General features: G+C 32.8%; 1 protein-coding gene across 3 annotated transcripts in view; it reads left to right on the top strand.

Moving 5' to 3' along the window:
• LOC106467629 (threonine aspartase 1-like) overlaps positions 1–13107 on the top strand; it is a 51800-nt gene that overhangs the window by 24788 nt on the left and 13905 nt on the right. For all 3 annotated transcript variants that reach the window (XM_022395830.1, XM_022395832.1, XM_022395831.1), the window contains 4 exons: positions 3109–3209; positions 3937–4119; positions 6748–6826; positions 12309–12422. In XM_022395830.1, the coding sequence (XP_022251538.1) occupies positions 3109–3209; positions 3937–4119; positions 6748–6826; positions 12309–12422 (477 nt within the window). The remainder of the gene's footprint in view (positions 1–3108; positions 3210–3936; positions 4120–6747; positions 6827–12308; positions 12423–13107) is intronic.

The raw sequence follows: 13107 nt of genomic DNA, 5'->3' as shown, positions 1-13107 counted from the left end.
AGGTTTCCAACGCTCCAGGTATGCCAGTTTTTATTCCCAGGCCAAAGGTCGGATACTTTTCTCACAGGCCTCGTATAATGCATAATAATTGAAATTTGACTGTATTTTACAAAAATACTAGTGTACTAAAACACAGCCAAGACAAATTACTTTGCACAGATTAAAGGTCAGTTTTATGTTATTTGATATGGTAACACGTGTGCACATGTGCGTTGTCATTGTAACTTCTGTATTGTTAGCCAGGCATGGCTGGAAGGTCAATATAGAAAAATATGAAAAATATATATAAATGTATAATGTTATGAGATTTCATGTTATTCAGACTAAAAATTGGTGTTATAATTTGTAGTCATTCTAGAACGAAAAAGCATAATTTATATTTTTTCCTAATTTTTTATTGAGGTTATGAAGTTGGTCAAATCAAACCAACCCATACAGAAATACAGTAGTGACAATAGAAAATAAAATATAAAGTCTTTTCTACAAAAAATTTGATAATTATCTGGAGATTATAAATATTTTGCATGTGAAATTTGAAAATGTTCTAATGCATTAAAGTATTTTTAATCTTAAAATCAAAATTGCTTTGCATGTTGGATAGTTAACATTTTGAAAGAAAAAGGTTTTTGAGAAAATTTTAATACTTAATTTAAAAACCTGATATTTTGTGTATAAAAACCTTGTAATGTTTACCAATAACCTGCAAAATTTTGTAAAGATGTGCATACATTATCAAAAATCATTGTATAATTATTCTCATTGCTATTTTCGTGGTTACAAGCTGGGTGGATTTCACCCAGACCATAATGGAAGGGTTAACAAAGCTGGTTTTTATAAGTTTTTTTGGGGGAAATTTGTTCCATTTTTACAAATATAACATTAAGAAAATTTCATGCACTGATTGACTTTATCCAGACCATCCCCTTTGCATTACATGCACACTCACAAAAGCACTTTTAGAACATGCCATTCATTTGTATGTGCAAAATAGACTGAGCATGTGATAATTCAGGTATTGCTTAAATCTTACAAATGTGGAGATGCAGTTGAAACATAGTTAGTCTGCAATGATTTCTCCATCTATCATAGGGGCATGATGATGGGTGCTTGTCTGGCAGAAGTATCATTATCAAAGATAATTTCTCTCACATGCTGTTTGAAGACATTTGCCATCAGTCTGTAACTGTGACAATAAAAAAGAAATAATTTTGCCACTAAGTAAGAAAATGATCATCAACTGTTAGTGACACATGACTTTCAACAGTGGTCAGACATTTAATACAAAAACAGTCACATCACAGCTGATGACCAGTTTGGAACAGCTTACCTCAGATACAAGCAGGAAAGTATGGCTTCAATGGTTAAGATGCAAACTGTAACATGTGATTTGATCTGATGAGTTGAATTTCACCACTTGTTTATATGAAGAGTAGAGCAGAAATGTACAGGAAAATATATGAAGTATGCTTATATTTGTCCAACAGTACAGAGGTGATATAATGGTGTGGGGAAATGTTTATGTGGCTAGTGTTGTGTCCTTTGATTCTTTTAGAAAGGTAGTTAACATCCAGATTTTATTTGAACATTGTTGTCAATCATTTCCACACTTACAAATTATACATCTCCACTTTGATGAGCAAATGCTCTTCCATGGTAATGATACAACAATTTAGTGGGCTTATGCTATTAAAAACTGAAGTATGGCAGAATTGGCAGATATCAATTCAGTTGAGTATCTTTTGAATGAACTTAAATGTTGCACTTACTTCTGTAACAGTTGATTGATAGGCTCATATTAAATTGGAACAAAACTCCTTCCAGCATCTTGAGGTGTGTTTGTGTGTATGGCATGTTAAGTCCAAATCTTTATGAGGTGGTGACCAGCATCTTGAGGTGTGTATGTGTGTATGGCATGTTAAGTCCAAACCTTTATGAGGTGGTGACCAAATAAGATGTCCAGTTAGTGAACTTTTTTTAGCTGCAGCATAGCAGCTCATAGAATGGCTCTGAGTTTTTCAAGTACAAACTTTTAGCTCATAGCTCCATCATCTCTTGACTGATTTGAGATCTAATTACAGTTTTGAACTCAAGAAGTTAAACCCTTTTGATTGATGTATTTGACCTTGTCCAAGGTCTCATAGATTAATTTACTCTAATCCTGCATAAAAGAAATTCAATTTGAGGGTAGGCTGGTAGATATCCTGATAAGTAATAAAATCAAATTGGGTATATGTGCACCCCATGCTTGGTATTGCTGGAGCACAAAAATATAGCTAATAAAAGTATCCTAGATTTATTTACTCTAATCCTGCCTAAAAGAATTTCAAGTGCCATGGCTATTGAGGATTCCCTCTTGTTTAATTGAAAGTTGTATGGAATTGAGATTAAGCTATATTGATATTAATACCTTTTTATTTAATGTAGGCTAAGTCTGTATTTTTTGATATTTTTTATAGTGATAAGGACAAGGAAAGACATTGTAATTATGTCAAAAAATTTTTACTGCAAGTTGTATTTCACTTAGTACTTGTCTCCTTGTGTCTATATTAAAGCAAACGTTACTTGTTAGCACCAGATCAGAACTGCTAAAATAATTTAGTATTACATTCATAGATTATTATGCTTTAGGTGGCATAAGTGAAAGCTGTATCTAATTTTCTACTTTTGGATGGCAAAAAAAGCATTGAAGCTGTGATCATAATCTTAAATTACATTTTTTGTAGCTGCTACATTATTCTAAGTTACCTGTAGAGGATACTATTATTATATAACTCTCACTGTCAGTATTAGTAAATGTTTAGCTTATTTTTTTCTCTTAGGCTTGTATGGGTATGAATGTATAATAATTTATATATATGTGTGTGTGTGTGTGTTAAAGTGTTGGTGTTATATTGCTATATTTTAATTTTTATTGAGTTGGAATAAGTTATTCAAATTGGTACAGTTCATTTTTGTATTCTGTTTGTCATTATTTAGAAGATAACAATGTTGAACACATGATGTGTGCAAGAAAATTTTTGTGTTTTTGAAGTTTGAGTTGCCACTTAAACTAGTATTCTTTCCTCAATTCCCCATTTTTATTGCAGTAAGTGATTTTGTTTTATTTAGAGAATGCACTTCACACTTACAATAAATACAAAAGGAAAGTTGAAGAAGCTGAGAATGACCCCAGAAAATTTCTACAGAGAGAACCTGCAAATAATGAAACAGTAAGTTGTCATATGCTAAAAGCAATGTTGCAAATAATTCCCTTGTATGCATTCATAATTTTGATAGATAAAATTTTACTTGAAAAAGCGTGTGGCATTAATAACGATGTAACTATATTTTCTTTGTAGTTTTGAAAAATTCTTTTTTTTTGGAAAAATTAGATATGTGTGTGTGCATAAAGGAGAGTTACCAGCTTTTTCACTGTTCGATTTTTTGAATTTGTAGAAATTTGTGAATAAACCTTTTTTTTCCCCTTTCTTTCGCACATTTTACATTGATCTACCATGTTGATGTTTCTGTTGTTGCTTAGACAAGAGAGAGGTAGTACTGGGACAGCTATATTCATTTCAACATATGAATGTCAAATACCAAACCTCTTCCTCCATTGAACTGTCTTTGTGTTTAGTGCATTGAGAACTTGAAACAAATAAATTCAGTAAATTTTCACTATTACCAATGGGAGAAGTATAATATATAAAGAATATTAGTAAAGTTTAGTGTTATTCATTGGGTATAGAATTAACTAAGAATAGGTTCATTTGTGACCAATATAAAAAAAAAGTTTTGGTATGTAATTGTTTCAAGAAATATTTAGCTTTTGAGTGCATGTCTTGCACATTTTCTAAGCGCAGAAATTTCCATAATAATGGTCCAATGTTTTAAGTGAGAATACATTTTACTTCACACTGTTTTAGATATTTTCACTATAGAACATATTTTCTTTAGCTTCATTCAGAAGCAAAAGAAATGGAGAAGAATCCATGTATCTCTTCTGAAGCATGGTTTCCAGGAGATGAATCTCTAAAGTTAGACACCGTTGGTGCTGTAGGAATGGATTGTTGTGGAAATGTTGCTAGTGCTGTCTCTAGTGGAGGAATTGTTCTCAAGCATCCAGGGAGACTTGGACAGGTTTGGGCTAAACTTATACAATATTCACTTTTAAGATTTAGCACATGATGATATCTCATGATAATTGTTTTATCTAAAATATTCTTCTGTTATTTGAATCTAAGTTAATTCTCAACAAACATTGTGGTAAATTTACTGTTAAGATTTCAAGAATGCTGTGTGTGATATTGTACAGAATTTTATATTAACTCTCTCGCTACAGGCTCAGTTGTTTCAACCAAGTTCGTGACCTTAAAGTGACCATCAGAGCTTCCATACTATAACTTTTAATATATTTTGTGTATCTTTATGAAATTTGACAAGCTTTCAGTAAACATTACAAACCTTTTGTACACAAAAAGTCAGATTTTTTAATTAAGTATTTTTACTAAATATTTGTCCATGAATATGTGAAGTCAGAGTGTTGTCTGCTCTGAGTGCAAAGTGATTTTTATGTTAAGACTAAAAATACTTTTCTTTATCTGCTAATTGTGAAATTTCATTTGTAAAACCTCTAAACTTCTTAAGTAAATATCAAAGGCTTACATTTTAAGTAAAACTATATTTTATGTTACTTTCTCTATCCCAGTCTATACCTTTTTTGGCCAATTTGACCAACCTTGTAACCACCATAAAAAAGTAAGAAACAAAAGCTGAATTACCCTTTTTTTTCTTTCTAGAATGATTGCAAATTCAAATATGAAACTTCATTTGCTTATGCTAAATAGGTTAATTCTCTCAACACGGGCTTGGTCAATTTCATCGACCATGTGACCTCCTTGTACTTATTTAAAGTCTTTATAGATTTGATACTACTAACTTTTAATATAGTGTGTATATCTTCATAAAATTTGGCAGTCTTTCAGCAAACATTGTCTTTTGCATACAAAAAAATCATATTTTCTAGTGAAGTATTTTCAATAGACTAAAAAAAGATTTGTCCTTGAATATATCGAGCATGTTTTGAATAGTCCGTGTGCAAAGTGATTTTTCATATCAAGATTAAAAATACTTTTCTTCATCTCAAAAGTCTCAAACTATCAACGTGTTGTGAAAGAGAGGATGTGATGGGTGGGTGTGGCAGGAGGGGTCTGATTTTCTATTTCTGTAACCAAACAAAATTGAAGGCTATAAAAATTATGGTTTGTCTGAGCAATAACGATTTTATAGTGAGTAATTTACGTTTAATTTCATAATTACTGGAGGGGTGGTGGATAAAATAGAGAAGAGAAGATACCTAGGGAAAATATGTCGTGTCACACTAGGGGAAATTCAGGATTTTTTTAAATATTGCCTTATAGAATTAAAAACTTAAAACATATACTATTGAAATATGGCTTATTAGATAAGATTTTATGCTACACTAATTGGTATAACATAAATAAAAAGCAGTTTAATAAAGTTTTGAATGTAAGACTCTAAAATCTTGTGTCATGCGCAGTAAAGGATACCCATGGTGATAGGATTAAATCTTGTAACAGTATACGTTTGTTTATACTTGATTTATTGTTTTATAGTTTTTTGAACCATGTCTAACTAAGAATCCCACCACACAAGTTGTAAATCACTCGTCGATTGTATAGCTCATATTACCATATAAAATTATGTAATGCTCGAGCTGCTCATGAGCATATCTCATAAAGAATTTTTATTTTTCATTATCTTACTTGATCTAACCTAATAAGTTTCTAATTTTTACATTTTAGTTACTTTTATAATTATTATGATTTTTCATTATCAACTTGATCTAAACTAATAAGTTTCTAATTTTTACATTTTAGTTACTTTTATAATAATAAATAAGGAATACACATGAAAAACAAGAAATATAATACTTATCTGGATCTTGTTTTTTGCTGTTGAATGTCAATTAAACTTAAGCCTACTTTTTACACTAATAGTACTACTGCTTCTCTTCACCTCACTTCATGGCAATTGATAAGGACTTTAACAAGAAATGGATTGAAGTTCTTTAAACTGGTAATTTGATAGAGATGAGATCTTTTCATGCTTTCTAACTGTGATAAGAGCCTTTAAAAATTCAGCTAAGCTTGTTGATGTAAATACCATAAGAACAAGTTTCAAACTGAAGGCAAAATAGACAATGCTCTATACTGAATATAATACGTAATATAATACGTCATTTGATAGATTAAATCTTTAACTTTTTATTGGTTATAAATAATATAGTATAAAAAAGATCAGAGAGAACTATTGGCAATCTGTGAAAGAGGATGTGACAGGTGAGCGTGGCAAGTGGGTCTGATTTTCTAGTTTATGGCTTTGTAAACAGATAAGATTGAAGGCTATAATAATTATAATTTGCCTTAATAATATCTATATCATAAGGAGTAATTTACATTAAATTCCATGCTTCTCAGAGGGGTGGTAAATAAATTAAAGAAGAAGGAATATCTCAAGAACAAACATGCTAGGGGAAATTGAGGATTTTAAAAAATATTTCCTTATAAAATTAAGAACTTCTACAATGTTAAAATTTGGGTGATTATCTATGTTTTGTTTGTATACAATAATAAAGCAGTTCAATTAAATTTTGAATGTAACTTTCTAAATGGTCATGATATGTGCACTTTAACCTACATGTAGTGTGAGAATTAACAGTGATTTTTATACTTTTTTTATTGACAGGCTGCTCTATATGGTTGTGGGTCATGGGCTCAGAATTCTCTTTCTTCTACGGAACCAGCAGTTGCTGTCACGACTTCAGGTACTTGTGAAACAATTTCTTGTACAACAAGCCTCTTGTTTTGATTCTTCTTGGCATTTTAAAGAGTTTTCTTAAAAGATAACATAAAGATCTGATCCACAGTGTCAGTTGAAGCATATTGTCTTTGTTTAACTTTTATTCATGTTCAACAACATTCAGTTATGCTAAATACTAAACTTGTTAGTGAGCCTGTAAAGTACATCCCCTTCATGTTATCTCTGAATAGCAAACACATATTGGATTTCATAATTTCCATATAACATCCTGGCATGGACTTGGATGGACCAATAATCTTTACCTACTGGTACAAATATTACTATACCTTGCTTGCATAAATAAATTATAGATGACATTTAAAGCTACAATAATGAAAAGACATAACAATTCTGATGAGCCCCCCCCCCCTTCCGTGTCTCCATGGTAAGTCTGAAGGTTTATAATGCTAAAACCAGGTTTTGATACCCACGGTGGGTACAGTAGAAATAATCCATTGTGTAGCTTTGTGCTTAACTACAAACAAACAAATCCAATGAAATAAAGCACTCAAAACATCACCCAATACATCAACTATGTAAAGGAAGTTATCTGTACAGCTTCAAACTATTCTACTGATCTCTACTTGTCAAGTATGCATTTCAAACCAACAAATACTTGATAGCCATATCCAAATACATTTGGATGAAAAAATTTAATAATTTAACTATTATATGTTATGAAACAGTCTTACCTTTACTCATCCAAAGCTATCTCGATTCCTGAACTGCCCTTTAAGTATTGCTAAAATTTTTTGCTAACACTGCACCAGTCTTTTATACCCCATCAGTTTTGTGCCATTCCAGAACATGTGCTGATCATGTGACTACCCTCTACCAATCATAGTGTACCATCTATACTAGCACAGCTGGTGCCCTATATTATTCTAGAATAATCCTCACATTCTCAATTGGCATTCTTGTGTGTAGATATGGGTTTTAACTCATTCTCCATGTGACTACAAAAATTTGATTGCACTTGATCACAAACTTATATCAGTTTCAACTTCAAGTTTTGACTTCTTGTGTTTGATTTCCATTGTTTCCGCTTGTTTGTTTTAGAAATATTTCTGTTTTCCGAATTCTAATTTGTTCATGTGAATGCGAGATTTAATATGGTGGATGATGGAATTCCTGTAACAGTCGACAATGGTTCTGACACAAGTCCCCAACTCCTAGGATCAACAATGTCTGCTGGGGAAGTGCAGGCTTTAGTTTACGGAGGGAGTTTGTGTCTTATGATTGGCTGACGATTTATTTCCTTTTACATTATGATTTTTTGTGAGGAAGGATATAACTAATGAGTGGAAATTTCTTTTTACTGCATCTTCCACTTGTTACCACACCTCCAAGTAATTTTCTGAGGTAGGTGTTGTTTTTGTTTCCAGGAGATCTGTGGTAAGTTTTTCAGCATGTATTCCTCACTCCCAGTTGGTATATCCATTTTTAGCGAGTTTTTCTGAGCTTGTGTGGACTGACGTAATTTCCTGACATGATAATTTAGGTCTTTCATGTCTTCTCTGCTCAGTATCGGGTAAGTTAGATTTTTATAATTTTTTTCCCATCTAACTTACTTGAGTTTAAATTTGCATTTAGAGTTTGATTATTACTTTGTTAATTTTTGGTATATGTACGGTTTTTACACCATAGTTACTGTTTGGGTAATTGTAACTTCAGTCAATTATGTTGGTGTGTTGGTTCATTTTTTATACTTCTTTTCACTGTTTATGTTAGTTAGTGTGTAAGGTTCTTTTTATTTACTACTAGTCACATCTAATTGGGAATTAGATTTGAGTCAAATTTTGTTATTGTTAACTGGGTGTCTTTTCATTCTCATGTTCTTCAGGGTAGGTTTTCCTTTTGTCTTATTGGTTCTTTGAGTGGACTTTTAACTTCAATATTTACTTGTTCTTTAACTTCTAAGTTCCTTTAGTGGTTTTATACTTTAGGTGTTGCTTATTGGTTTATGTTTTAGGTCGAATTTCATAATTTTGCACATTTATTATTTTTATATAATTTGTAGACGAAAAATTTCTAGGTTTTGTTAGTTTGTCATTAATGAGTACTTTCTCTAAGTATGTTTCATTTATGTGTCTTTTTGGCTACACATTATGACAGTTCCGTGGGTTCTCCAGGTTCTGTCTGAAGGTTTCTGCCTTCCGTTCCACTCACCCACCATCCACTTCCCATATCTCCTTCCCTCTTCCTTAGTATTGTACCTCTCTTCCGGTCATCTTGCCTAGTCTTTTCAAGACCTAGTTCATTCTGTCATCACCAAATTCCATATTCACGTGTGGCTTTTGTCTGGGCCATTGTCTCAGCTCAGGGACTTGCCCCTTATGTAGGGTCATTCTTTCTTATTCCACTTGACCTTCCTCCATGTCTGTGTACCTGAGGCAGTGGTCTACCTTCAGATCTTGGTATGTTCACTGTGGCTTCCACCCTTCCATCCTTTGGTAACTCATCTTTCCCAGTTCTGCACCTGGTTGTTTGTTCAGGGTTTGTCCATGTCAACTTTTTCTAGTTATACTTTCTCCTCCCCTGTTATTTCCCTCCTTTTTCATTCCTTTCTTGTTCTCCGTCTTCCACGTCCCTTTGTTTTGCCATATCGGATTTCAATTTTGTCCTTCATATCCTGTCCAGTACTCCATTTGAACCCATTGCCATGTGTTCCTTGTACCATTTTTCCCTTAAGTCTTCTTCGTCCTCCTTGCTTGTGGTCGTCATCATTCAGATATTTATGCCATGGATGTTTCCCGCATCCTTTCCCATTCCTTTTGTGTTACCGCTATCCTGATCAGGCCTTTCTTTCCTCGACATCATCTGCCCTGTCAGGTGGTTTGGCCTTCTCTCCTATTTCCAACCTGTACTCATGTTTTGATTCTGGATACAGTTCTTTGTCTCATTCATTCCCTGAGATGTTATGTGGCTCCGACTGCCTGTACTGTGTCCTGTGACCTGTCCCCTAGTGCATTCACTGGTTTGGTTTGTCAACGCATACAACTGGTGTATTCTGACTTGTCTGTGGAATGTTGCTGTCTGTACAGTGTTTCTTCACACCCAGTTCATCACCTAACTATGTCTTTAGCTTTTTGCTTTCACTGGCCTTTGGAGAAGATCGTTCAGGCTGGGATATGGACAACTCCCAATATAATTTTTGCACATTATCTGGACAACCTGGCTGTGTCTTCCTTGGGCAGGTATCATCTTCCATGTCTATTTGCCTTTTATTGGAGTAAGTGGACATATTACTTTTTTTATATATTTTTAGTTGATGCATAGTTCAAGATCCTTCCTGGTGACGAGTGTTGTCTGGTCAGGTATGCTTCATATCATATTTGCACTAGATACGAGTAATTCTATAATGCTCGCTGTTGAGATGGGGTGTCTCTTTAAGACCACCGGGAGCTTGTTCAATGGTATGTGTATCTATATATATATATTTTTTTTACTAAAAGTTACTAGTTTCACTCATGGACCTTATGAGTAAAGCAAATGGGGATTTCTACCCATCTCGACTGACCTGTGATTCCTACAATCGGGGTCCATCTGCTTTTCAAAATAGGGAATCACAGACACTCTTTGCACTGTCTCCAGTATGTCACTCCTCTGGACTCTCCAATGCAAATCCCCCCCTCCCTCCCCCTCTTCTAGTGGAGTACAGGAGTCCTTACCACTTCTGGTTCCCAGTCACCGGAGTGATGAACTGTGGTGGTTTCCTCCTGAGTGAGTTTTGAAAGACAAAATAAAGCTTTCTAGCCCATGTGTACCCACTTGGCGAGAAGAGGTCTATAGTTGTCAGAATCATTAAAGTAACAAACAATAAATTTTTCAGTAATATTCAGTATCCAAGGCACTTCCCCCACATGTTTTTGCCTGTGCGGACTGCACTTGGCCTAATCCTATGTATCCAATGTGCTTCCTTCTGGATGTTGCCTGGGCAGACTGTACTTGTTGTTCTCTATATCTTATGCAAGGCACTTCCACTGGATGTTTTTGCCTGGATAGGGAAAATTTTAAAATAAAAATTACTTTGCACATGGAATATTCAAAACAAATGCTCAATATATTCATGGACAAATCTTTTAATTTCTTAATTTCAAAAGGAAATATTTAAATAACTTGTCTGTCTTTACTTCCCTGTATCATGTAACCATTCTTTGCTCCAAATTGCCCATTTTAGATTTCTTTTTACCCCTCTATGATCTTCAGAGAGAAATCTTTAGTAAAATTACTTAATTTAAAAATCATATTTTTTGTGCACAGCACACTTGTAACAGATACTAAAAGCATGTAAAATGTTGTGAAGGTACTCATGCTACAATAAAAGTTATAGTATGTATAGTTTCATGGCTGCATAGTGGTCACAAGGTTGTTCAAAATGATTGAGTCTGTATACAGAGAGTTAAACATTAGGCAAATAGTAGTAAGAGTATAGTTTTATATTTATCATGAAAATGTTAAATTCAGATCTAAATTTTTTGTACTTAAGGTATATATACAGCTAAAGTAACTTTGTTTTACCTAATAACTGACACCATCGCAAACCTGTAGCATGTTCTAATATTTAAAAGGTTACAGAAGTTATCCTCCTTTTTCATACCAATGATTTTGAAGCATTGTATTTTGAAGTCTATAAACTTTCATAAATGGGTCAGATCTTTCAGTGTTGGATATAAATAGTAAATTATTAATGATGTACAAACAAGGGTTCATTGATTTACTTGAATACTGAAACTAGTGATTCAGACTTTAGATACGGATGATAAGTAAAATCAATTCAAGGTATTTGAACACCCTCAAAGTAATGAATAGCCTCATTTATAGGCACAAGTGATTATGATTTAATCTCTTACAAAGTAGTAATATAGGGCTGTGAAGTATGAATAATTAAAAGATGACTGAAACAGTCTATCTAATAATTTTTAAAGTAAGAAAAATGCCCCAAAAGTCTATATTTTATTAAATAAAATAAACTGCTTAATTGAAGCAAGTGAACTTTAGTTCAGACTTAATGCTTTACACTGTTATGGCATTCCAAACACTATTTAAATTAAGTTAAACATGAGTTTGTGTAAACCATTCACTTCATATTTTCTTTTTACTCACTGGAGCTTTGTTCTGTTTGACATATACAAATAAAGTTGAAAAGAATCTGTTATGTGAGAACTTTTTCAAATTCTCTGTAAATTATCTTAGTGTATTGTTGGAATGATAATATTCTGTTGTTATTCACCTGATATCAACTTAATGACCTTATTTTAGCAGAGTATGTTTAATATTTATCCTCTGACTAGTTTTTTATGTTTTAAACCTACTGTTAAAAGTTTTCTCATTTTAAAGGCAATTGAGTAATTTAATTCTGTGTAATCACTTTATTAATTCTCTGTTATTGGCCCATTATTTACTATTATTATTATTGTTACATTTGTATGTTTTGTTTATTTCAGGCAATGGTGAACACCTTATAAAAACCATGTTTGCCCGAACTTGTGCTGAAACATTAATCTCTAACACTGATGGAGTGACTGGTCTTCATTATGTTTTTCATACAAAGTTCCTGGGTAAGTCCATGCATAAAATTGAACATAGCAATCAATATGAAAAAAATACATTTCAACATGATTTGTACAACATTTCAAGGGGATGTACAACAAGTACCACTTATATCTCCTGTGTTCTGTAGTTTGATTTCAACAGGATGTGCAATTAGTATCATTTGTCTTGTAAGGTGGTCCATCTGGGCTAGTCATTGGAGCTTCAACTTTACCACCAATTACTACTAATTTATATTAAGTTGAGGAATGCAGTGGCGAGTGGAGCACACAAGTCAATTAATCTCTGTATGGGTTCGGTAGATTTGTCCAATCTCGCAACCACCATAAAAATTAGAAAATAAATATAAATTATACCCTTTATTCTAGAATGAACACAAATTATAACATGAAAACATAAATGATTAGACTAAATAGCTTAAATCTCATATATATTTATATATATTTATTATTATTATTATATTGACGTTTCAGCTGTGCCTGGCTAACAATACAGAAATTACAGTGACACGGCTCACGTGCACTCATTTAACCATATCATATAACATAAAACTGACCTTTGGTCTGTGCAAAGTAACTTGTCTTGGCTGTGTTTTAGTAGACTACTATTTGTAAAATACAGTCAAATTTCAATTATTATGCATTATATATCTTCACACTGATTTATTGATTTACTTGAATACTGAAACTAGTG

The sequence above is a fragment of the Limulus polyphemus genome, unplaced genomic scaffold, assembly GCF_000517525.1.
Source record: "Limulus polyphemus unplaced genomic scaffold, Limulus_polyphemus-2.1.2 Scaffold2684, whole genome shotgun sequence".
NCBI classification, from domain to species: Eukaryota; Metazoa; Arthropoda; class Merostomata; order Xiphosura; family Limulidae; genus Limulus; species Limulus polyphemus.
Note: the sequence above shows the minus strand (reverse complement) of the source record. Positions and strands in the feature narration are given on the sequence as shown.